Source organism: Sphaeramia orbicularis, chromosome 19 (assembly GCF_902148855.1).
Source record: "Sphaeramia orbicularis chromosome 19, fSphaOr1.1, whole genome shotgun sequence".
NCBI classification, from domain to species: domain Eukaryota; kingdom Metazoa; phylum Chordata; class Actinopteri; order Kurtiformes; family Apogonidae; genus Sphaeramia; species Sphaeramia orbicularis.
The window spans coordinates 30,369,763-30,397,529 of NC_043975.1; the positions used below are offsets into that span (position 1 = coordinate 30,369,763).

Genomic DNA, 27,767 nt, shown 5'->3' on the forward strand with positions numbered 1-27,767 from the left:
AAAAAATCATTTGGGAACTGCCATCAAAGAAGTGCTGGGTCTTTATGGGTTAAATATTAATAAAATTGTATTATTTCCTGACCTTTATATTCACTCATGTAGATATTATGCAGGTACTGTTACAGAAGTTCAGGTTAAATTACATTGTAGAATAGCTGTCCACTGTAGTGACCACTATGCATGAAAGGGTTAAGAACCTCTTTTACAAAGGAGTCCTGGACACGATAAGCAAGATTACACGGTTAATACAGACATAACAGACACACAGTAAAAATAACATTTACAAGCAGGTTAAGAAAAACAACTGCAAGTTATGGAGTCGGCTTCATGAACTCGTAGCTTGGACTCAAGGCAAAGACACACCAACCCGATTTTCAACGGTCGGACGTTGTCAGACAGTCTGACAAGTTTGGTGACATGAGTCTGTTTGTTGTGTTCCGTGCAATCGACCGTCGTTAATGCCATCGCCAGTCTTTTCAGCCGATTCAACATGTGTAATCAGCCACTACCAAGTCGTTCAGTCGGACCAATCAGATTGGTGGAGGGACAGCCCTTAACTAGAGAATCAGTGAAGGAGAAGTTTCCATGTGAATACAGCTATGCCAAGATACTTCATACTATTATTGTCTTCTATAATAGTTATAGAATAATTCACTGCTCATATTGTATCTGAATGAGCGCCAGTCAGTGTTGTCTATGGACTTCATTCATTCCATGAAGTGAACACTGTTAGCATTGTTAGCATAGTGCGATTTCTCCTTCGTTTTTGCCTGCAACATCGTTCTTCTTCCACAAGAAGAAGCCCAAAAGCTGACAATGCCAGTATCTTCTTATTACTAGCCATCTGTTCAACAACCACAACAACAACAACGCCTCTTGACTACTCAACACTCTCTGCTGACAACAATGACTGACGACAGCAAGCTCTGTGTTTTGGGCTAGACCAGGGGTCACCAACCTTGGTCCTCGAGATCTACTATCCTGCACGTTTTAGATGTTTCCCTCTTCCAACACATCTCATGATTGTAATCAGGCTTCTGCAGAGCTTAATGATAGGGTTATCATTTGAATCAGGTGTGTTGGAAGAGGGATACATCTAAAATACGCAAGATAGTAAATCTCGAGGACCAGGGCTGGTGACCTTTGGTCTAGAGCAGGGGTGTCAAACTCATTTTAGTTCAGGGGCCACATTCAACCCAATTTGATCTCCAGCAGGCCAGACCAGTAAAATAATAACAGTAAAAAAAAGTCAAATTCTATTATGATCAGGTTTACATCTACAAAGTTTCCTTAAAAATCTAAATAACATGAACAACTTGAATTGTCATAAGAAAAACAAGTGCAGTTTTAACATTTTACCAATATTCTGCCTCGTTTTTATCAGTTTATCGTTTACACATGTGCATTACAACCGCACATAACATTTAGTAAGAGGCGGAATATTGGGAAAATTGCATTTACTTTTCTTAAGACATTTCCATTTGTTTGTATTTGTTCAAGTTATTCACATTTTTTGTACAAGTATAGTTTGGTAATGTAAACATTTTCATGTAATTTTACTTTTTACACCAAAAAAAACCCCAAAACAAAACAAAGAAAATTTGGTGTTGTCCTTATTTATAGGTTATTATGATAATATTTTGCTGGTTCTGACCCACTTGAAATCTAATTGGACTGTATGTGTCTGTACGTGGAACCTGAATTAAAATGATTTTGTTAATATCTTCAGTGTCATTTTTGCATTTCACAAATTCATCCCGTGGGCCGGATTGGACTCTTTGGTGGGCCGGATTAGGCCCCCGGGCTGCATGTTTGACACCTGTGGTCTAGAGAGATGTTCCGTCATTTTCCGGTTTTATGTCTCGCGCAATCGCAGAACGTACTCTCAAGTCAGGAGTCGATTTGGTGTGTTCTTCACACTTCTTTGACCATGTCGAGGAGATAACTGAACAGTCGGGCTACCTTTTCTGGTGACAATCGGCAGTCGGGTTGTTGTGTCTTCACCCTTAAAAGCGCTCAATGAAACTAACTCCAGTCTTTCTGATTCCACGCATAAGGTGCGGAGTTAACAAAATGCTTTCCCTGTGCTAATTTTAACCTTGAAATGATTTGCTACCAAGTTTTGTTTTTTTTTTTCTTTCATCTCTCAAGTCATGTGAATGCATCGCCTTTACACTCAGGCCTTTGCACTAAGACGAGCAGTGCAGCTTCTCAATCCAGCTGCTCAGTCAAACAGATCTGCTGGGATCAACTGCTACTTGTCCCAGCTGCTTGTGACCTTAAGCCTCTGTTGCTGATGTGCAGGGGTCTGACAAGAAGCTCCGGGAGCATTCATTTGCCGCTAATTCCCTGTCGCCATCAGTCTCGGAATACTGACACATATACAGTAGTTGCATGCACGTATACGTACACACACATTGAGTGGGGCCCCTGCTGTGCGGATAGTCCATTGGTGTTGCCTGCTGGGTTTGTCTGAACGAAATGATTATCACACTTCAGTTAGCACATGTCACTGAGCCCTGCCTGTGTCTGCCATGTCCCCATTCAATGCTCAAACACTGACATTTACTGACAGAAGCATCGGTTGCTTTATGCTAATGCACATAGTGGGTGGAAGTGTGTGTGCGGCTGTGTGTCCAGTATGTTAATTCGCGATACATTTTCTCCCGAGTGCTCAATCACATGCTTCACTCCATAATCTTTGTGTCAGAGAGAAAATTCAATGGCCTTAACTGTATTCTTTCCTCCACAGAGAGCGGTGACACCTACCAGAGGCAGGTGCTGTCCATCTTCAGCATTGCCTCAGGGATCTGTCTTCTCGGAGTGGCATGTATGGCTCTCTACCGCCGCAACAAGTGAGTGATGCCAGCCAGCACCACATTAGTAGAGTATGCCCCTGGCTGTGCAGAAAGAGCACTTTACTATCATGGCACAGAGCCCAATGAAATTCTAAGTGTGAGTCAGCTAGAGGATGTTTTAGTAAGGCATCAAATCTAAATTGTGTAGGATGCATTTGGGACAGATACTCATGTAAAATTTATTTGTAAAGTGGTTTTAGTAAGCAGGTGTGTCACAAAACACTCCAAAATCACACAGATACTGACAAGACAAAAAAAAGGGCAAAGGTATTTGACCCAGTGTGTGTTTTAACATGTGTGTGTGACTGTAAAGAAGAACCAGGCAGTATAACAGCGCTCTGCCAAAGTCAATAATTCACAGCACGGAAGGAAAAAAAGAAAAAGGAATGGAGACTGACTAAAGTAATGGCAAGGTAAATGTGTGTTGTGGTAATTTAATGGGTCTTGATAAACAAAAATCGGTTTTATTTTCAGTACTGTAGTGCTGCACCTATTGTTCAGCGTGACTGGAGAGCTCAGTTGAATTAATGTACCGGAAATGTTCCAATCCCAGACTCCTTCTGTGCCTGCACGTAGAACCTTGTTAAATTGATTCTCTTTTCCCCAAATGTTGTTTGACAGTATTGCTCAGATAGACTGTTTTTTTTTTCTCTTGCTGATATATTTCTTCTCCTCATCAGTGAAGATCTACACAAAAAAAAAAAAAAAATCACGGGTTTACACAAAAGTATTGAAAAAATAAAAGCTGCGTACCTAATAGTGGCGATGAAAGAGTCACTGTGGGACTTTAAGAGACTGAAAGCAATGGAATCCAAAGTTAATTTTAGTCACAATTTCACACAATAAGAAGGGAAAGGAAAACGGATGATAACAATGCTGATGCTTGCTATAATCCACTGTCAAGCGCTGTTTTTTCCTCTATGAAAATGTAACATAATACTGAACTGTAACTGTATCTTACATTATGATATAGTCGGCTAATTGATCGGATTTTAATAACAGATACAGATAATTGAGGTTTTTTTCTGCTTCAACCATTACATACTGTATTTTAAGCATCATTTTGACAGCAACAGATGTTAGACTCTAAACCATCAGTCAGTCCCGTCTGTTGTTTAGTTTGTTTTTTTGTTTTTTTTTTCTCTGCTTACCATGTCCGTTTTCCCGGAATCGAGACAAAGTTTGAGACTGTAGAGACTGTAGCAACCTAGAATTTAAAAATGAACATTTTATGGTGAATTAACATTTAATCCCGAAGTCTTAAGCATCAATTAATATTTAATCCAATCAAACTTTAATCCAAAATGAAAGAACACTTTCATATTTTATATTTAGCATAGCTAAAAGATGCCGTTTTACTTTTCCATCTCACACTTTGATTGTCCGAAAAAGGCGGGGAAAAAAAGCCTTTCTCATGTTGACCATAAAAAATGATGAAAGCAGTTATTGTGTGTAGGTGAAATAAAGTGAAGCAATTTATGATGCGGGAAAAGTATGAGTCATGAGATGCACATTATTAGACTGTGGAGTAAGAGTTCAGTGTTAGAGCTGATCTCACACATACGCATATTATCCATACATTAAAATAACTCAAATCTTTTATCTGTTATTGGGGCAGGTGTTCCTTCATATTTTTCTGTTACTATGGTGTTATTTCTAGTAAATCTTTTGCGCTTTTATTTCTTTATTTTCACTGAATATTATCACAAGGACATGTAATGGGCGTTTCACGGTACATTGCCTTGATTAAATTTTCACTTGTACAAGACATCTTCCCTTCTAATGCTATTTTCATAGCCATTTTGAGCGCTTCTCAACACCATCAACCCTTCAGTTACAGCAGTAAAAAAATACACGTTTGAGAGTTGCAAATTGACTGGAGCTGATTCTGACCTTTTAAAGCACTTGTGCCATTTGACAAATGGCACTAGATACTTTCACCTCTCACTCTAAATCAAAAGTCCCATGAAAGGCGTCTTGTGCTTTTCCCAGTACACAGCACCTTGTGTTCTACAGTGAATATCTGCAATGTGTTTGATATATGTGCCTGCTTATACACAAATACAGAAGTGTACGTGTCAGGAATAAAGGCTAACAGGTCAATACGGGTGATCATCTATAATCTATACTGCTACATGTGTGTAACATGCTTGCTTAGGGAATCATATAGAAATCGATGACATGACTTAAAACAGCTTCAACAGAGAGAAAAGGGGATAGATAATATTGCCAGATGCTGCACCAATATGGTCATCTTTTCTTTTTCACATCTTGAAGTTGGTAGCATCTTTCTCTGTCATGAAAAAAAAACACTAGTCTTTAATTACAGTCTGTCAATGAAGCATCTCCTGCTCTACTTAACCCTTTATAAGGCATTAGCAACGCATTATGTAATAACAGTGCAATATGTAATAATGCAATAATTTTTCACCTCATTATGTAATAATAGTGCACTATGTAATAATTTTTCACCTCATTATGTAATAACGCTGCATTTCATAATAAAATTCTTGAATGCATTTTGTAATAAACTTAGCTGCATTTTGTCAGTAATACTTAACCCTTTCATGTATGAATTATGAGAACCTTAGTTGACTTTTTGGGGTTTTTTTGAGTGTTTTTATTCCTCCTTAGGCATGAAAAAAACAATACAACTGAGTTGTGTGGTTTTTTTAAGGATTTACAAAAATGTCCATGCTACACCATGCATTATATTCTTGAAGCAAAGAAACAAGTATTTAAAACCCAATATCCAAAAATGATATGAAAACAGTGAAATAGACATGTTTAATGCCGCTAATCTGATGCTTTCTCACATTTTAACATATTCTAATACTAGTTATTACTCACTTCATGGAGATAATATGCAAAAAAAAAAAAAAACTGTCCAAAAAAAAAAAACCTGTTAATTACAGTCTAGCAATTAATTGATTGGCACTCAAACATGTTAGTGCAGATCAGGTTTATCAAGAACAGCAAAGTTACAGTAATGGTATGAATGTCAGTGTTAGGTATGATGCATAAGTGTCCACAGTGTTGACTGATATGAAACTAAAACAACAAAATATAAAAATATAATATACATATAAAATATACATAAAACTAGAAGCACTCGGAGAGCGCAGACCTCCGCCAAGGCTGATCAGTGCCCCCCCCCCGTGGGCCCCCCCACCCCCGATCACCACCAAAATTTAATCATTTCTTCCTTATCCCATTTCCAACAAACCCTGAAAATTTCATCCAAATCTGTCCATAACTTTTTGAGTTATGTTGCACACTAATGGACAGACAAACAAACAAACAGACAGACAAACAAACAAACAAACCCTGGCAAAAACATAACCTCCTTGGCGGAGGTAATAAAGTATACAAGAGAACAGCTGTAGAATAACTGTCCACTGGAGTAATCATTATGCATGAAAGGTTTAATTAGTGCAGCTTTTGTCACTAGTTTGCAAACACATTCTCCAATATGATGAATACAGTTACATTTGATTTAGGTTTGACCAATGAAACATCCTACTAGTTTTTAAAATTAATTCTAATTAAACTGGAAAGCTTAATGTTCTTCTCCTGGTATGATGGTTTTTCCAATTAAGGCATCAATTTCAATGTTTTTTTGATGGTTTATTACATAATGCACCAAATTATTTCACTTTCTTTAAAAAAAAAAAAAAGTGCTACACACACATTTTGTAAGAACTGTTGCAATATGTAATGAGTTATTACAAAATGCATTCAAGAATTTTATTATAAAATGTGGTGTTACTACATTATTACTAACTGCACCATTATTACATAATGCAGTGCTACCGGGCATTTAGAAATACTGTGAAATTCTGTATTTCAGCGTTAGTGTGTTATTGGGGGACATAACTAGACTTTATTACTATTGTGAAATGATTCAAAAAATTGTTGTTATTATTATGTAGAAAATTAAGGTAAAAAAAAAAGTTACCATATTTGGTTCCATAGCCGTAAGTGGCAAAAAATAAATAAATAAATAAATAAATTTTAAAAATCCAAGAATCAAGTATAAAACACTGAAGAAAAACACATGTAAGTTGAAAGGAACATATATTTTAGAAGATTACAACATCACTTTTAGAACATTAGACCAACATTAGTGCTGATCCAGACCCCTGTCCACATCCACATTCTCCCTTTGAACATCATTCCTTACATTAGTACCATTACTTCATGGTACCTAACAAAGCAGGTCCACTCACTGTTCATGCAGAGGTGGACCTTACAGACCCTGTAGACCACATTGGACCAGAGATTGCTGACTCACTGTCCTCACTGGAACTCTTGCTGCCACTGTTTTGTCATGTGTTCGGTAATTACCAAAAACAGTCACTTGCCCAATAAAGGGTTAACTGGTTCCTTGTGTTGTATTATTGTCATCTTTCTTCCAACAGGAAACACAGAGAAAAACTCCAAGCTCATTTCTCCGATAGCCGCAGCCTGAGGGACTGTAGCGTCAACGCCTCGGGCCTCATGTCCAAATCTACACCCAGGCCTCAGTACAGCCTTCAACTCCAAAAAGTAAGATACTTGGTGCTATTGATTTCACTCCACTGCCATCTGTTCATCATTCACATCACTCGACTGTGTATCTGGACTATTCTAAAAACAGAGTTTATGGAATACTTGACAGGATGATGTATGATTTGTGTCTTAATAATCTCTCTACTGGCTGAAGCCTTTTGTTCACACTCATTTCTGACATGAATTGAGAGACAGTAGGGGATTATGGTTTAAAATTAATGCACCATATGTTACGGAGGAAAAATCTACTTGTCGTGGACAGAATGACAGATTTCGTTTGAAAAACTGAGAACTGGACATTTTAATCTGTGCAGTGTCAGGAAAGCTGAATTCACCACACCAGCACTGCAACAACAGCGTATATAGCAGACAAAAAAAAAAAAAAAAAAAGTTGCACATTCAATATTTGACTGCACCACCTTTGGTTCTGATTACAGGAGACATTCACTGTCACAGCTTTTTTGTCGCATAACGCTTATGTAGTGTCACAATAAGGTTCCGAATATTTTTTCTATCCATAGTTGCATTATTTTTTGATTACTGATGCTGGAGAATCGGACCGCTGCATCACATCCCAAATTAGAGACTTTATGGGGGCTAATTTTTTTGTCTCAGTCTCCCTGAACCATTTTGTCCCAACCTGATGACCCTGATCAATCCAGTCTTTTTGACATTAACCCTATAAAGCCATTTGTATCATATTTGATACACCGGGTTCTGAGACCTCTGTCTTATCAACAAGACCGATACTTGCCTTAAAAACTTTTGTATGTGACCCGATACGTATTTTCTAGCCCTGGTGGATTATTATCCCACTGCAGCCAGTGGAAGGGCTTTTTTTCTTCTTTTTTTTTTTTTTCTTTTTAGCTTACAGAGAGGCTGTAAGCTATTGTTGTCTGTTGTCGTCTGTCGTCCATTACAAAACTTTCAATCATCTTCTCCAAAACTACAATTCCGATTGACTTCAAACTTGGTATACAGCTTCTTTATGATGATGTCAACAAAAGTTAGTGAAATTATTTGGATCCGGACCTGATTCTGGATTTGGTGTGACTTTGAAAAATTTCCCCATTATAAGCGATAGAAAGTGGATCGATGCAATAACTCAGTAAATATAAATGATATCCAGTATAAATTTCTACAGTCCAGCCCTGATGGGGAGATGAGCAAAACATAATGTCCACATGCTGATCAGGATCTTCTTCCGGATCCGGGAACTTACAGAAAATTTAACATGGGCTCTTATGGGGAAAAAATTTCAATCGTCTTTTTCTCTGAAACTACAGTTCTGATTGACTTCAAACTTGGTATACAGCTTCTTTATGATGATGTCAACACAAAGTATTGAAATTATCCGGATCTGATTCTGGATTTGGTGCGACTTTGACAAATTTTCCCATTATAACAGATAGGAAGTGGATTGATCCAATAAATCAGTATAAATGATATCAAGTTGGAATTTGAATTTTTTACAGATCTGATTGGAATATGACCAAAACATGGGCTATTTCTGTAATATAATAAATACACAGAACTAGGTGATAATAAATGGCATCTGGATACATTTTCCAAAGCTTTTAATTTGGCCGGTAAGCTACAGGGCCATTGGTCCTGTTTTTCAATATAGCAGCTGTCATTAAATTATCCATACACTTTTTGCAGGAAGGTCTTTGGTAATTTTCAAAAAGCCACGTTAAGAAGAACATTTATGTTGTTATTCTTTTTTTTTTTTTTTTAATAAGTACTTCATGTACTGAAACAATGCATAGTTACTTGTTACTTGATTATTTATAGTACAGTTAACTATGTAAAGCCTGAACCATTAAATCATTGACAGAAAATTCCAGTATGGCAAACAAACATCTTCCCTAATCTGACTTTTGAAAATAAAAGTTTTTCCCAATCAGATAATTGTATTTACCAGGTTAACTGAATTGTTGTGCAGTGAAATATTGCATGTGTGACTTACAGTGTAATTGTAAATACACCTCAGTAACTGTAGCAAAAACCTGGTCCTACAAATGGGTCCACTCCCTGTTTTTGTGTGTTCGCAGCAAGAGTGTGAAATAAAAATTGACAAAAACTGAAACCCATAACCATCTAAGAATAAAAAAAGAAAGATGATTGAATTATTGATTAATGAAGAAACGAGGTACAGAGACATTTTGTGGCAGAGAAAAACACACAGTAAAGAAAAAAAAAAGTAATTTGGGCGACTGCACTAAAAAGTAGAAGAAGTCCAAAACAAATTCCCAGTAAAGTAAAAAAGAGAAGATAGGGAGTAGACTAAAGAAAAAAGCAGCTCAAAATGAATTACAAGTCACAGTCAATGGCTGACTGTGGGAGATAGGAGCGACCCAGACATCCGTAGCAGAACAGGTGGAGAATGTAGATGGGACTGATACAGCTGATGTCTCTGAGGAATCCTGAGGTAATTGCAGCCTAATGCATACTTGTAAAGTTCCCAGGAAGAGACTGCAATCCCCATCACACATTAGCACGTCCCTGAATGTGCTCTATTTGTTTGGTCGCATTTTTATTGTGTTCATTTATTAGTGTTTTTCATATACAGTCGTGGAAAAAATTATTAGACCACCCCTTGTTTTCTTCAATTTCTTGTTAATTTTAATACCTGGTACAACTAAAGAAGTGTGGGATTTTTTTCTTCATTATTATTCTTATTATATATATATATATATATATATATATATATATATATATATATATATATATATATATATATATATATAATATTTCTTATTGTTTATTTTCATGTTTTTTATATCATATTATCATATATACTGTATATATATTTTTTTCTTTCCCCTCACACCTCCCTCCTTCAGTTCATTAAAGTGATTGTATCAAGGTATGTAACTCACTGGTGAAAAAAGCCCCGATGAAGGCCAGAGGTCACAACAGGTTGGCTGTATTTTAAACGAGTAAAGCATTTAGAGTGCAGACCTCCGCCAAGGCAGATCAGTTTAATCATTTGTTCCTTGTGCCAGTATCAACATTTCCTGAAAATTTCATCGAAATCCATCCATAACGTTTTGACTTATCTTGCTAACAGACAGACGAACAAACTACCCCCCTGATCACTACCAAAATTTTATCATTTGTTCCTTGTGCCAGTATCAGCATTTCCTGAAAATTTCATGAAAATCCGTTGATAATTATTTGAGTTATCTTGCTAAGAGACAGACAAACCCAGATGAAACTGTAACCTTCGCCGTTACACTTGGCGGAGGTAATGATTGCCATGGAGTAATAAGGGCATTTTATTTTACACAAATCCTACAGTGTGCCTTGGAATATTTTTTTGAAGTCTTGCATGTTAATGCAGATTTTTTTTTTTTACACCTAAAGGTACATTTATTTGGACAAATATAAATAATAACAACAAAAATAGCTCATAACAGTTTAATTTCAGAGCTGATATCTAACCATTTTCCATGTTTTCTTGATAATAACCAAAATCACTTCAGTTCTTACATCAATATCTATGGCATTGTACTGACAAAAACAGTGCTTTTAGGCATTCCATGTTTTATTTTCTGTTTGTTTTAGTCACAATACACACAGGAGTTAGTACTTGCTTGCATAGCCATTGTTTTTGATGACTTATGATTAGGGATGCACTGATACCACTTCTTTCCAGACAAGTACTTACATTTGAGTACTTGCCGATACAGAGTACTGATATGAGTACTTAATAATCCCATTCCAGTTCTTAGTTCCTTTTGAAAATGTGCTTTATTGTCGTTGTCATTAGTCTAACTATACCAAAGTGCTGTTTACTGACATTAAATGCATTGGAATGAGCATTTCTCAATTAATTCACCAGAGGGCGCCACTCTTAATTAACATACTGGACAAATACCACGAAGAAGAGTAAAGTTTTTGAGAGGAAGAAGAAAGTCAGTGATAACAAACATGGAGACGACAGAGGTAACACTAATGTGGATGCTAATGTTGATATTGATAAGGGTAGCTGTCATAAATATGTCAGTAGTTTTTCACTAACTCACACAGTTGCTCTTTGAAAAGATCCACTATGGTTCCCAGTGGTATTCTCCGTCTGGGTACACATCTGCAAGCACCTTGAAAACGGACAGAATTGTGTACGGAATGTATGCAGAGGACCGAAAGAATGCTCCGTCCGTATCCGTCTGTGTCTTTAACGTTACTTCCAGTCAGCGCTACTTTTGTCACCGTCATTTATTTTGAAAAATCTCCACACTGCTGACAGTACTCCTCCGCCACGTACCTGCTGCACTGAAGAGTGAACGTCACACTGCAGGAAGTGGTATCGGTGCAGTTTTATCGGAGTACTTTTACGAAGTACACACACTCAGTATCGGACCAATACCTGATACTGGTATAGAGAGTATGCATGTGACGTCACCACTTGTGGAAGTCACCGCAGTTCCGCCCACTGAGTGGCAGAAAGAGGGAGATGAGTGACAGCGTTGGCTTCAATACCGTCAAAACTTAAGAACAATATTTAATAAAAATGGGGAAGAGCTGTTGTGCGATTGATTGTATGAACAGGTTTGAAAAGCAGTCGGAGCTATCGTTTTACAGAGACCGAAAGACAAAGAAAAGAGAAGTAGATGGATCCACAAATCCAGGAAACCAAACCTAGATCTGTGGATCCCGTTTGGTGTCAGGTAACATTCATTTATGCTGTATTTTTGAGTCAAATCAGACCTTAAATTACGTGTTGTTTTGGCTAACGTTACTTCTTAGTAAAGCTCTTGGTTTCACGATCAGATCTTTCATGGCTTTTGTCTTCATTTTGTGATTCTGAACCTTGTGCTCCTACATGATTAGTAAAGTAACTTAAACTGAGGCTAACCCAGTTTTTCAAATACAGGAGAACTGGAGAATAAAGCTACGACGGAGTATTAGGGCCACATGAGAAAATAAAAACACTTGCCACTACGAGTATAAAGTCATAAAATATCAATATAAAACCCGTAATTTTATGAGAATAAAGTCGAATACAAAAAGAATCACAATGTTATGAGAATAAAGTCGTAGTTATAAAAAAAACCTCATAATTTAACAAAAATGTCTTTCGTTTATGAGATTAAAGTCATCATATTCCAACAATAAAGCCATCATATTACAAGAATAATGTCGTAATTTGAAAACAGGTGGGAAAAATCTCCTAATTTCCCAGAATCCAGTGGTCCCCTGCTGGTCCACAGCAGTAGTATGTGTGTTGTATAAAGTACTTGATCTGAACTAGACTCAGTAAATCTCCTCAGTACCAGTAGATCATGCATATATTCACTGGGGTCAGTCCACGGTCTACTGTAAATACACTTTGGATCAGCTGGTTCTGGGCCCTAGTTTTGGACCCTGGTTGTCAGTAATGATGAAACCATGTATATTTGTTTCAGGTAAAAATAGCGATGATCCCCTACACCCTGGATGTCAGGATACGCGATTTCGGGTCACATGTCAATGTTCATGGACCACTTGTTCTTTGGTAGCTCGTACGGATTCATGTCCAGTCTAATTGTCCTTCATTTAATTTCATATTTCACATTTCACGGTCTCGCTGTGTTTACTGCTGTACTCCGTCATGGTGAGCAGGTTGTTTTTTGCCACTCAGTCTGACTTAGAGGGGCGTGGCTTGGGGCGGAAGTGACGTATGTGCATAGCCTCTATCGGCATTGGTGCATCCCTACTTATGATGGTCTAGGGCTGGGCGATAAATCGAATTAATTCGATTAATTCGCCTTTTTAAAAATAGACGATTTGAAAAAATGCAAAATCGCAAAATCGAGGCGAGCTTAAATAAATAACTATACAGATTCGTCTCCTGCTTTTCATGACTTGAGCACTGGCGTTTGGTTCCGCCTCTTACGCCTTTCCGCCAAAACAATCACCCCCCCGCCATTGCGGACACAACACAAGCCGAAGAGTTAGTAGCTAGAAAAGGGACTCATGTTACGTCGATTATATGGAAATGGTTCAGATTTGACAAAACCGACGCGGAGCAAACTACAGTCGTGTGCAAGGTTTGCAGAAGTAAGGTGAAAACGAAAAGTAGCAGCACAACTAACCTCTTTCAGCACCTCCGGCAGAGACACCCTAAAGAATGGGAAGAGTGCTCGCAGCTGCGGGAGTGCGGCGTAGCTAGCACTAGCCATGGCAAACACGCCGCAAAAAAACAACAAACTTTAGCCGCATCATTTTCTTGTGCCGTGCCATATGATAAGTCAGGGGCACGATGGATTAAAATCGATTAAAATCATAATCGTCCAAGATGACCAAAAAAATCGAGATTTTATTTTTTGGCCATATCGCCCAGCCCTATGATGGTCTATGAATTTTTTCCACGACTGTACATCCCTCTGTTAATAACATATTATTTTGTCTTTATTTCACGGTGTCATCATTCTTTTTATATCCTATACATGTCTTATTATGCTTCTACAAAGCTTTAGAGATGCAGAAAGTTCCAGCGAGTACTGGCCTTCACACAGAGCAGGAAAAAGCTGATATAGTGTCGGTCAAACACAATCACAGTTGTTTACATCTGTGGCATGATTGTCACTTAAGACAGAGAACATACTTTACTGATTACAAACAATCTGCACCGTCGATTACATGAAAATTAATATCCGGACTAGCAGGAAAAGCAACACACATGGATTAGTTGCAGTGATTGTTTACTATCAAAAAATCCTTCTTCGGGGTCAGCCTTGTTATTTGGTGTCAGTGTTTGTGCTTTGCCTCCATTGAAAGCTCTTTAATAATTCAACAGTCTGACTAGTGTCACCCACTGAAACAAACACCCCTGAAGCTAGCCCCACCCACAGAACTGCATCTGGCACAATCTGAAAGCTTTCTGAGGGCGTTATTTAAAATAATGGCTCTGAGCAGTTGACGGTTAAGAAGTGGCACAAAATATGATGTAAATGTTGTCGCTGTTAGTGAAAAGACAAAAAAAAGAATTTGAAATCAAGTGAGAACAAATTCTAATTTACGACATTCAAATGCAAAACTACTTCATGGACTTAAACACTCTGCACAAAAAGCTTCAGATCTTCTGTGCATGGAGTTGTAAAGAATCCACCAAACCTGTCTTCAGTGCATCAGAGCCGGTGCATTTCATACGGATGAAAGCTTATTGTCCAATAGTATAACAGCAGGCTATTTTATTAACACCATGACTGTGAGAATGTAGTGACAATAATGTATGAAGACTCAGCATGTAGCGAAACACTGCATCCAGCCACAGTTTTCTCAGTGCCCGGGCACAGAGAGGAAGGCAAAAAGGGAGGAAAAACAAAAAAATAAAAGACAGTAATAACACAACAACACAGAAACACAAGCTATAATAGAACAGTGTGAAGGAAGCTTAAGGTGGGATGTGAAAGATCACTGGCTATAAGCGCCCAGGAGGGGGGGCATGAGCAGAACAGACCAAGGAGAGATTAACAAGTGAAAGCTATTTTTCTAGTTTTCCAAAGATTTGACATAGCGACCCCAGACCACTGCTGTTCTCCACCCACTCCCATAGCTTACAGACGCCTAGGGAGAGGACATGCGCTGTGGTCGGTGCAGACCTTCAGTTTCTCTGTCTTTTCTTTTATCAAGGAGAACTTAACACAGAATGAAAATACTCTTAAAGCGGTCATATTTTGCTAAACCCACTTTTATTAGTCTTTGGTACATTTATTTCTGTATTTGGGGACCGTAATAGTTCCTAAAGTTTGAATTTGAACCCTCTAGGTGCTGCAAAGCTATCTTTATATTCATTCCGGCAAAAATTGAGTAGATTTCTACAACCAGTTTCAATTCCTTCTTAATTTGTTATGTTTGCGACTAGTTACATCACGATATTTGCATATATAAGGTGAAGTACGGTGGCTGACAAGGGCCAAACACATTGCAACGACCCAGTGCGTCTCAGTTAGAGCAAACAGCTGCAAATATAGAAACAATGCATAATTATCAATCAATGAGGTTGTTTTGAGCGCTGGCCCTTTAAATGCACATGACCCCACCCCCTCCAGTTTGTTGACTGTGCACTCTGTCCTGTTCAGCCACTTGAGTTTGTTAATACAGCCAACAACTGAACATGTTAGCTAATCGGCTCGAAGTTTGGACATATTTTCAGTTTTTATTACAACCACTTCTGCTGATAAACAATTACAGAGAAATGTTCAGTAGAAGTCTTGACTACGGTGGCTGACAAGTGCTAAAAACATTGTAAAGGCCCAATGTGTCTCAGATGCAAATTCACAAACTCAAACACAAATCTAAAGGAGGTACAAAAAGAGGAACATGGTGCAAATGAAAAAATGCGCCGCAAGAAACAAAAACACATGCATAATCATCAGTCAGTGAGGTTGTTTTGAGCGCTGGCCCTTTAAATGCACATGACCCCACCCCCTTCTAGGCTGTTGACTGTGCACTCTGACCTGTTCAACCACTCGTGTTCGTTAATACAGCCAACAACTGAACATGTTAGCTAATCGGCTCGAAGTTTGGACATATTTTCAGTTTTTACTACAACTGCTGCTGCTGATAAACAATTACTCAGAGAAATGTTCATTGGAAGTCTTGACTACGGTGGCCGACAAGTGCCAAAAACATTGCAATGGCCCAGTGTGTCTCAGTTTGAGAAAACAGCTGCAAATATAGAAACGATACAAATTCACAAACTCAAACACAAGTCTAAACTAGAAGCACTCGGAGAGCGCAGACCTCCGCCAAGGCTGATCAGTGGCACCCCCCGTGGGCCCCCCCACCCCCGATCACCACCAAAATTTAATCATTTCTTCCTTATCCCATTTCCAACAAACCCTGAAAATTTCATCCAAATCTGTCCATAACTTTTTGAGTTATGTTGCACACTAACGGACAGACAAACAAACAAACAAACAAACAAACAAACAAACCCTGGCAAAAACATAACCTCCTTGGCGGAGGTAATGAGGTACAAAAAGAGGAACATTGTGCAAATGAAAAAATGCACCGCAAGAAACAAAAACACATGCATAATCATCAGTCAGTGAGGTTGTTTTGAGCGCTGGCCCTTTAAATGCACATGACCCCACCCCCTCCAGGTTGTTGACTGTGCACTCTGTCTCGTTCAACCACTCGTGTTCGTTAATACAGCCAACAACTGAACATGTTAGGTAATCAGCTCGAAGTTTGGACATATTTTCAGTTTTTACTACAAACGCTGCAGCTGACAAACAATTACTGAGAAATGTTCATTGGAAGTCTTGACTACGGTGGCCAACAAGAGAAAACAGCTGCAAGTACAGAAACGATGCAAATTCACAAACTCAAACACAAGTCTAAATGAGGTACAAAAAGAGGAACATGGTGCAAATGAAAAAATGTGCCGCAAGACACAAAAACACATGCATAATCATCAATCGATAAGGTTGTTTTGAGCGCTGGCCCTTTAAATGCACATGACCCCACCCCCTCCAGTTTGTTGACTGTGCACTCGGTCTCGTTCAACCACTTGTGTTCATTAATACAACCAACAGCTGAACATGTTAGGTAATCAGCTCGAAGTTTGGACATATTTTCAGTTTTTACTACAACCGCTGCAGCTGACAAACAATTACTGAGAAATGTTCATAGGAAGTCTTGACTACGGTGGCTGACAAGTGCCAAAAACATTGTAACGGCCCAATGCGTCCCAGTTAGAGAAAACAGCTGCAAATATAGAAACGATGCAAATTCACAAACTCAAACACAAGTCTAAGTGAGGTACAAAAAGAGGAACATGGTGCAAATGAAAAAATGCACCACAAGAAACAAAAACAATCATAATCATCAAATACTCTGCAAATTAAGAAACGATGCAAATCAAGAAAACTACTTCAAACGAGAAACGCTGCATCACCAGTCACTACAAAGGAAGTGCTCCTAACCTGTAGGGGGCGCTGTCAGCAGAACAGTTCGATGCAGAGAAACACAGGATGTAGAGAGAGATAGAGAACCGCTGACTGACAGGGTTTCAAACTACAGTGGGAACAAATGAAGTTACAGCGTAGCGCGGTAATGTGACTTTTATTTGATTCTATTTGACACTAGTCTGTTGTCAGTAAACACTGACTGGCTGCAGGTTTGGAACACTTCCATTGTAGTGACTGGTTATGCAGCGTTTTTTGTTTGCAAATGTTTTTTTGATTTGCATCGTTTCTTTATTTGCAGAACATTTGATGATTATACATGGGTTTTTGTTTCTTGCGGTGCACTTTTTCATTTGCACCATTTCCTCTTTTTGTACCTCCTTTAGATGTGTTTGTGAATTTGCATCGTTTCTATATTTGCAGCTGTTTTCTCTAACTGAGACGCATTGGGCCGTTGCAATGTGTTTGGCCCTTGTCAGCCACCGTAGTCAAGATTTCCAATTAACATTTCTCAGAGTACGACATAACTGTTTGTCAGCTGCAGCGGTTGTAGTAAAAACTGAAAATATGTCCAAACTTTGAGCCGATTACCTAACATGTTCAGTTGTTGGTTGTATTAACAAACACAAGTGGCTGAAAAGTTAACAACCTGGAGGGGGTGGGGTCATGTGCATTTAAAGGGCCAGCGCTCAAAACGACCTTTTTTGTGTCATTACTCAGAAATAGGATTGAAGATAGACCTGTGGAGTTGAATTAATGAAGAATTCAGACCCAAGCATAGCATTTACAGTTTATGTAGACCACAGGGAATTGATTTAAAATTCATAATTCCATTTAAAAAAGCAAAATATCACTCCTTTAAATCCAATCCAACTTTATTTATAAAGCACTTTAAAACAACTGCAGTGGACCCAAGTGCTGTACAGAAGAAATAATTAAAACCAAAATAGAAGAATAAAATGCAGAATAGATTTAAAGACATAGAAACTGTACAAAAAGGAAAAAAGTGCTATACAGAAGAATAAATAAAACCCAAATAAAAGAATAAAATACAAGATAGATTAAAAAGCCATACAATTAAAAACAACAAAATAAATAAATAAATAAAACAGATAAATAAGAACGATAAGCCACTACCAAAATAAAAACAATAGAATAAAGATAGCACCTTCAAACATCTCACATGGTTTCAAAAGCCAAGGAGAAAAGATGGGTTTTAAGAAAGGATTTAAAAAAGACAGAATTTTAAAGACAGACCAGAGCTAGAAGAATGTTCCTAAGGAGGCTCAAAACATTTGGCGTATGCAACATGACTTCTCAGCATCAGGACACTCGGTGTGCTTTTGAAGCGGTAAGGTGGAGGATGAGTGCAGTGAGCTGGAAACAAAAGGCTGGCTCTGTCAAAGACAGGTGCAGAAGGGGGGGATGAGTACCAAACAAAAGTCCATTTTGGTCTTTGTCTTCCATGCTGTCTTCATGATAAACTGATGCACAATCCAAGTGTTATTAACCTCCCTAACAATATGTCAACTCCCGGGACCCCTGGCATAATAGACTGAGACATTTTCCCTCAAGGTGTGCTGAGTAGCAATGTGAGGCTTTATCCTCTATATGCTGACATCATTGTTTCACAGACATTTTGCAGCAATGCTCTTTGCCTGTAACAGAGTATGAGGCTAATAAAACCCAGCAACTTGTGCCGCTTTAAAATAGGCACCTGCACTGCTTCCATACATAATTATTCATGACTCCTGCATATGCCTACCCCAGCACATGCATCAATCAATCTCTCATAAATCTATATGCAAGTTTTACTTTTGATTGTGACCTATTTGGAACATATTTCTGTGAATGTGTTCACTCTGTATCTGCTCCTTTGAATTGCACATGTAGCGTATGCACTTACCTGTAAGTGGCCAGACATGAACATTTGATAGAAATGTGCATATTATATATTATTTAAAGACACTTTCAAAGGAAAAGAAACCAAAAGAAGTGCAAATTGCATAGATAAATACTTCCCACCTCTTCTGAGAACTGAATTAACATCTCTGTGGCAATGCAATTGTGCCTGAAATAAAAAATAGAGGGAGGATACACCCATGAAACACACTCCACTGGATTAGATGTGTGCCAACATGAAGGAATAGGGGCACACAGGCTTGGCAGAGAAGACAAAAAAAAACCTCAATTCCCATTAGCAAGAAGCTGAAGTTGAGGTAACTAACTAGTCTAACTCCGAGAAGACTGAGTCACCCTCAGGAATGATGAAAAGCTGAGAGTGAGCATACTGTATAAATACTTCATGTAGGCTGAGAACACTAAAGGAACCCTGTAAAAGAACCCGATGTGCCAAAGTCGACCAAAGTATGATGTCAGAATATTGTAATGAAAGCCCTAGTGTGCAACATGAAAGAAGTCCAGAAGTCAATTTGGAAAACTTGGACGCCATGTTTTCAAAGCCACAGCAGTTCCAGTTTGAAGGCAAAGACATCAAATGTCCTCTAATACCAAAGCAATATTATTTTAGTTTATGCTATTATACACACAAAAGGCCCAAGTAGAAAAAGGACGAATAAACCTAATTAACATTTGCAGTTTTATTGAAATTATATCAGTAATGATGATCAAGAGGACAGTTTATATAACAGATACTAGATGTGTATTCTGTGAACTGGTTGCCTGTTCTGCTCATAAGTACATATTCTTATTCAATGACAGCTGGAAGTAGGTCTAAAAGACTGAAGTCCAAGTGGTTGAAAGTGTGTCTTTTGAAGTTATGGTTTAATTATAGCTTTTAAAAACACACACACACACACACACACACACACAGAAGGCACAATGCCATCAGAGACTCAACCAGGGTGCCAGAAAGAACAGGAAATGGAGAATGTGAGGCACTTGTTTGGGAAATGTTGTGACATGAGTGTGGGTGAAATTAAAGATCCTGTATTTCAATGATTAATAAAGGGTAAGTCGGTGCAGCTCGAAAATTAAAGACGCTGTCAACAGTTACAAATGTTATGCTAATGTACATGTTGGTTCGTGATTCTTAATCAACTGACTTTCATTTTGATATTAGGTGGGTATTGTTCCACAGAGCTCTGGTTGCTATTAGTGAAGCTGGCTGCAGGCACAAGCATTATGGGAAAAAAAACACGTTGAGACTAACATACTTAAGGAGGCACAAAGGCTGCAGGCAAGGAGGACCGAACTATATAGAGAGAGAAACAGAAAAACTTAAAAATGCATGCAAATTGGTTCCATGTTGTCAATACTGTATATAAATATAAGTACTTTTAGCTGAGGTTCCAGAGCTCGCCTAGGGCACCAATAGGCTACAGCTGACTCTGGTGTTCAGTATTCATGCTTTACCCCTGAGACTTGCTGCATTTGCTTAATTTGCAGCAGTAGTAAACTAGTTCTGGTGGTGTGACTTATGCTGTTTGTCCAATGTCCTTCTCAGAAAATGGTCAAATATCCCATTATGCACAGTTCAGGACCTGTAATTTGATAGTAAGCCGAGGAGGATTAATGCTGCTCTGAATGCATAGGTTTGGCTTACTGGTTGTTACGCTGTTGATCGGCAACATACTGATAGATTTCTCTGCTATTTTTTTTTTTTATTTTCAAGCTTCTACATTTTGTCTCCCCTTGAAATAAATCCACACTGTGTTGTGTTTATCCCAGACTTTCACAAGTGGCATAAAACCAGGCAAAAATCAAGATAGGGGTGAACAAGTGAAATGGTTACGCTATGCAGGTCTGCCATTGTCTGTCACAAGCTATTTATTTTATCCCCTGACATAGATATCATCCTCCAGGAAAGTTTGCCAAAGCAATTGTTCCAGAAAGTGCGGAATTCTCCACCCGCGGGGTATATGAAAGTGTGGTCAGAAAGATCTTATTTTCTTGCCCAACTAGGGAACAGCAGTAACAGATCCCTCTGGGAGTCAGGGGGGCAAGGCAGCAAAAGAGACCTATCGGCCAGAAGAACCCGGAAACCAACTCTAAGTCACATGCAATCGCTTTAATGATGTACACTTACAGTGACAGGAAGGGCAGCACAAGAACTACTGGGTCCGATGAAGCCAAAGTAAACATCAACATGAAAAAGTACATTTGGACACATCATTTATCAAGTGGGCTTATTTTTTAGCCAGACATCTCTATTTTATGGAACTGTTATCCTTTTTAACCCATAAAGACCCAAACACACACTGGTCACCAAAATCATTTACTGATATAAAAAGTTAAATACGTGTTAATGCACTAATTCTATCAATCCATGTAAATAACACTGGGTTACAAAAAAATGTTTTTTGCAAGTTGTCAAGGTTTTTTCAACTGAATTAGGACCATTTTGCACCGCTAAATCCAAAAAGGACATCTGTTTTTCTCAATCAGGTCAGGTTTTTTTGCTAATTTGATCTTCTCACAAAATTGATAACATTTTTGTGACTTTATCAGTTGATTTTTTATATAGTTCTCACCCAAAATAGGTTTTAAGAGAAAAAAAATCATTTTCTAACAGGATTCCTGTTTGGTACAATGGTGTATTCACTGCAGATGTAGCAGAATACGTCAGGCTTATTTTTGCAAGATCTTCTAGTCGAAGCCATTTCATTCACCTGTAATATTAAAAAAAAAAACATTAATCACAAATTGGCAAAAGTAAAATCTTCAGAACTCGTTTATTGCAAGAAATATGAAAGAATTTTATATCATATGATGTGAAAATGCCCATAAATGTAAGCAAAAATGTTAAAAAGCCAATATGTAGCATAGTTCAGAAAGTTGACCTGACTGAGCAAAATTAATGTGATTTTTGGATTCAGCACACCAAAATGATCTTAAATCAGCTCAAAAAACTTAAACAATACATTTGTTGTTGACCAGTGTATTTTATATAGATGGAGTTATAGAAATGCATTTTTTTTACTGTTTTTTAATGTTTTAGTTTTTATTAATGTCTGTTTATTTAATTGCCTGTTCAGGGACTACAGGTGGAAATTAGCACTAGTGCTACAACCTGGCACACTACATCTGTCCTTGTCTAACTAAATAAATAAAATGGAAAAAAAAAATAACTTTGCTGTTCTTGATAAACCCGATCTGCAGTAATATGTTTAAGTGCAAATCAATTGCTAATTGTTATTAAGGTTCAAGGTGAATTTATTTGTACCCGTGGGTAGATTTGTTTTGCAGCAAGCTTTCGTTCACTGCCGGTCGCTTCGTGCGCATGCGCCCAAAACAAATCCTTCGAAAGAATTACAGTGAAGATAATCACATAACACATCATTTATCAAGTTGGCTCATTTTTTAGCCTGAGATCTCTATTTTATGGAACTGTTATCCTTTTTAACCCATAAAGACCCAAACACACACTGGTCACCAAAATCATTTACTGATATAAAAAGTTAAATACGTGTTAATCCACTAATTCTATCAATCCCTGTAAATAACACTGGGTTACAAAAAAATGTTTTTTGCAAGTTGTCAAGGTTTTTTCAACTGAATTAGGACCATTTTGCACCGCTAAATCCAAAAATGACATCTGTTTTTCTCAATCAGGACAGGTTTTTTTGCTAATTTGATTTTGAAAAATTTGATCTTCTCACAAAATTGATTACATTTTTGTGACTTTATCAGTTGATTTTTTATATAGTTCTCACCCAAAATTGGGTTTAAGAGAAAAAAAATCAGTTTCTAACAGGATTCCTGTTAGGTTCAATGGTGTATTCACCACAGATGTAGCAGAATACGTCAGGCTTATTTTTGCAAGATCTTCTAGTCGAAGCCATTTCATTCACCTGTAATATTAAAAAAAACATTAATCATAAATTGGCAAAAGTAAAATCTTCAGAACTCATTTATTGCAAGAAATATGAAAGCATTTTGTATCATATGATGTGAAAATGCCCATAAATGTAAGCCAAAATGTTAAAAAGCCAATATGTAGCATAGTTCAGAAAGTTGACCTGATTGAGCAAAATTAATGTGATTTTTGGATTCAGCACACCAGAATGATCCTAAATCAGCTCAAAAAACTTAAACAATAAATTTGTTGTTGACCAGTGTAATTGGTGTAAAATGCAGTTTTTCATCTTTTCATGGTCATCAGATATGACCCATTTGGATGTTCAGAAGCTCCGTAGTTACCGTGGAAACACTGTTATCTTCTGCAACATTGATTTACCAGTAAAACCCATGGAGTTGGATTAATGACAGTGAATGGACCAAGGTTATTATCGTTAACGAAAACTAATGAAATGACGAAAACTAGTATTGTAAAAACATTTTCGTTAACTGGAATAAATAAAAACTATAATAAAAAGAAAAAAAAACGATAACTAACTGAAACTGTATTGTGTGTTTATAAAACTAACTAAAACAGGTAAAAATTATGGATAAAATTCCCTTCGTTTTCGTCTTTGTCAATGTTGGATTGATACGAAATTGATTTATTTCCCTCAACCAATTTTAGCTGCTGGCACCGTATGATATTTAACGTTCCGTCACTTGTGGTCACTTGTGGTTTAGAGTCGTCTTCTGGTCCCCACTCTACCTGGAAACATGGAGACTAAAGCTGGGAGAAAACAGCAGAGTCCTGTCTGGGATTTATTTGAATACAACGGAGAAGAAGAGAAAAGATACGACAAAACTAAAATTAATACTAAAACTAAGCGTTTAGAAAAAAATGAAAACTAATAAAAACTAGCAAACCTGCTCTAAAAATGAATTAAAACTAACTGAATTAGAGGAAAAAAAGTCAAAACTAAATAAAACTAAACTATAATGAAAAATCCAAAACTATTAGAATGTTGGAATGGACACGTTTTTTATGTTTAGTTAATGATATATTTGACTGAAAAAGTCCATTTTTCCTCCACTTTTCCTCCAGTTTTGGGTATAATAACCCTCAACTTTAATTTGATCTTTTATGAACATCAATTTTGATCAAACTTCCCCTTGTGGGACTAATAAAGGCATATCTTATCTTATCTTATCTTATCTTAAATTCAATGTAGAAAAATACTTGATTTCACTTTAGAATGCAAAATACTGACCATATTATTAGAATAAATGGCGATTTATCACCTGAGAAAAGTTAAAAATAGAGAAAAAAAATCATTTGGGAACTGCCACAAAAGTAGCACTGGGTCTTTATGGGTTAAAATACCACTTGTAGAAAAAAAACATTACAACCAATTTTATCGATTGTACTTTTTACACCATAGCTATAGCTCGAATTTGACACTAAAAATTTTCTCTAACATTTTTTAAAAATGTATTCAATCTGTTGATTATATAGATTAAGTTTCAAGTATTAGAGTTTTACTATTTTGTGAATATTATTGATAATTATGAGTCTGAACATTTGTGAGTTGTTTAAAAGGCTCTGTCCATGTATTACCACAAAAATACAAATTTTTGATTTTCAAGTTACTTATAATTCAGATATTTGACTGAAACTTTCAGAAAGTAATGATCTTTTGATACATTTTGGGTGATGCAAACAATGGTAAAGAGTCGTCCATGTGTTACTATGGCAACATGTCCACGTGTTACCACATTCTCATGTCAATAAAACAGAGACTTTTTAATATTTTACTCCAAAATTTATTTTCAGCATAACTGAACGTAATATCTAAAAGTCTTTTTCCTACTTGATATCAATTTCTGTCGAGAACCGCATGTTTTGAATGTTTGCGTAAAGCTTAAAAAATGGAAGTCCGTTCCAAATCCACGTGTTACCGAGCAGTAATTTGACATTTTTCACCTAAAAATTTTATCTCCCCAAATTTTGTTACACACAACCTCCTCAAACACAGCAATGCATTTTTGTCCTCTATAGGGGACAAGAGTTTTACAGCTTTATAAATAAATAAATAAATGCTGTCCTTAAAAATGTAATAATAATTTCAACAAAAAAATGCATCTGAAAAAACTGTTGCTTCATGATGTTTCCAATAGAGACAATTGTTTAATTTTAAAAAAGCCAAAACTTGTTCTTTCCTGGGTCTCAGAAGGATGATGTTAAAGTGCTTATAAATACCAACTCAAGTATGTATAATACATGCATGTAAGTGACTCTGATTACATGACAGAAACTGTTGAACACCAAATGCATCCACGTGTTACGGCTTGATCGGACCTTACTACAACTGGAATAACAGAATTATATAGTGATTTAGTATTTTCCGTTTGGGGCGGGGGTTCTGGGGATGGTTGCAGCTGCAGAGCCAAAGCTCCGTCTGGGGCCTGTTGTAAGATAATAGTGTTAATTTTGATAAGCATAAAGGGGAAGAACTGAAGGGGGAAATTCTTTAGGAAACCATTAATGTAATCTTGTGTGGGATTAATTCTGGAGCGCAGCGGGAGCGCTGTGAGGCCCAGAGTGAAGTTGATTCACAAAGCGTCACCTCCTAATCTGCAGTTTAAAATGTAAAGTGTAATTAAAGACACTCTACGGGGATCCATCAATAAGAGAGCATCCTCAACCTGAGTGGGGACTTGCTAAGCCATACACAGAATCCCCAGTATTATGTATTATACACCGTGCTTTGTCACCGTATACAGTTTACCCCTGCACTGTATTGTTTAGAGTTTACAGTTCATTAACACTACAGTCCATTACTAGGGGTATAAGAAAATATCGGTTCCGCAATATATCGTGATATTTCATTTCACGACACTGTATCGATATTAAAAAGTACTGTATCGATATTTTTAGATATTTATTTCAATGGAGATATGGTTCATGTTTTTGTTTTTCTTTTTTGTGTTTCTTTTATTTCTATAATCATATGGTTCATGTTTTTGTTTTTCTTTTTTGTGTTTCTTTTATTTCTATATTCAAATGGTTTATGTTTTTGTTCTTTTTTGTGTTTCTTTTATTTCTATATTCATATGTTTCATGTTTTTGTTTTTCTTTTTTGTGTTTCTTTTATTTCTATATTCATATGGTTCATGTTTTTGTTTTTCTTTTTTGTGTTTCTTTTATTTCTATATTCATATGGTTCATGTTTTTGTTTTTCTTTTTTGTGTTTCTTTTATTTCTATATTCATATGGTTCATGTTTTTGTTTTTCTTTTTTGTGTTTCTTTTATTTCTATATTCATATGGTTCATGTTTTTGTTCTTTTTTGTGTTTCTTTTATTTCTATATTCAAATGGTTTATGTTTTTGTTCTTTTTTGTGTTTCTTTTATTTCTATATTCATATGGTTCATGTTTTTGTTTTTCTTTTTTGTGTTTCTTTTATTTCTATATTCATATGGTTCATGTTTTTGTTTTTCTTTTTTGTGTTTCTTTTATTTCTATATTCAAATGGTTTATGTTTTTGTTCTTTTTTGTGTTTCTTTTATTTCTATATTCATACGGTTCATGTTTTTGTTTTTCTTTTTTGTGTTTCTTTTATTTCTATATTCATATGGTTCATGTTTTTGTTTTTCTTTTTTGTGTTTCTTTTATTTCTATATTCATATGGTTCATGTTTTTGTTTTTCTTTTTTGTGTTTCTTTTATTTCTATATTCAAATGGTTTATGTTTTTGTTCTTTTTTGTGTTTCTTTTATTTCTATATTCATACGGTTTATGTTTTTGTTTTTCTTTTTTGTGTTTCTTTTATTTCTATATTCATACGGTTTATGTTTTTGTTTTTCTTTTTTGTGTTTCTTTTATTTCTATATTCATATGGTTCATGTTTTTGTTTTTCTTTTTTGTGTTTCTTTTATTTCTATATTCAAATGGTTTATGTTTTTGTTCTTTTTTGTGTTTCTTTTATTTCTATATTCACATGGTTCATGTTTTTGTTCTTCTTTTTTGTGTTTCTTTTATTTCTATATTCATATGGTTCATGTTTTTGTTTTTCTTTTTTGTGTTTCTTTTATTTCTATATTCATATGGGTATTTTGCTCTGTTGTTTGTAGTCGACCTGATCACAATCAAGGGTACCAGAGAGGGTGCACATGTAGATAAAAAATAATAATGCTCCATCAGAAAATCAGACAGGCCATTTTATTTGTCTGATATTTCTCTTTTAAAGTCCAAAATATTTTTGTATTATGGTGTCTACTAAAAATTTCGCAGGCTTGTACCCCTGTCAAATCAGAAATTATTGGGTGTACGGACACTACAACCTAATAGGCTCCATATTTAATGCCTATAAAGATATACAGATATTTCAGCACTCAGGATAATCATGCATTGTTTATTGCATAGATGTCGTGTCCAAAGCATGCGTGCTGAAAAATTCCATATATTGACAGAAACAATAAAATTAGACCCACGTATTTTGATATGGTGTACGGACACTACTTGGTGTACGGACTCTACAAGACTGGAATGGAAATCTGGCTCATCACATGGTCACATCTCTGTTAGATCTGTAACTAAGTCTTCCTGGTACAGGAGGAAATAAACATTTGTGAACAAGTTATAACAATATATCTAT

At 36.6% G+C, this 27,767-nt stretch overlaps 1 protein-coding gene across 2 annotated transcripts in view; it reads left to right on the plus strand.

The window, feature by feature from the left end:
* Positions 1 to 27,767, plus strand: part of nrg3b (neuregulin 3b) — a 455,978-nt gene that overhangs the window by 404,064 nt on the left and 24,147 nt on the right. For both annotated transcript variants that reach the window (XM_030122143.1, XM_030122146.1), the window contains exons 5-6: positions 2,753 to 2,855; positions 7,280 to 7,406. In XM_030122143.1, coding sequence (XP_029978003.1) covers positions 2,753 to 2,855; positions 7,280 to 7,406 — 230 coding nt within the window. The remainder of the gene's footprint in view (positions 1 to 2,752; positions 2,856 to 7,279; positions 7,407 to 27,767) is intronic.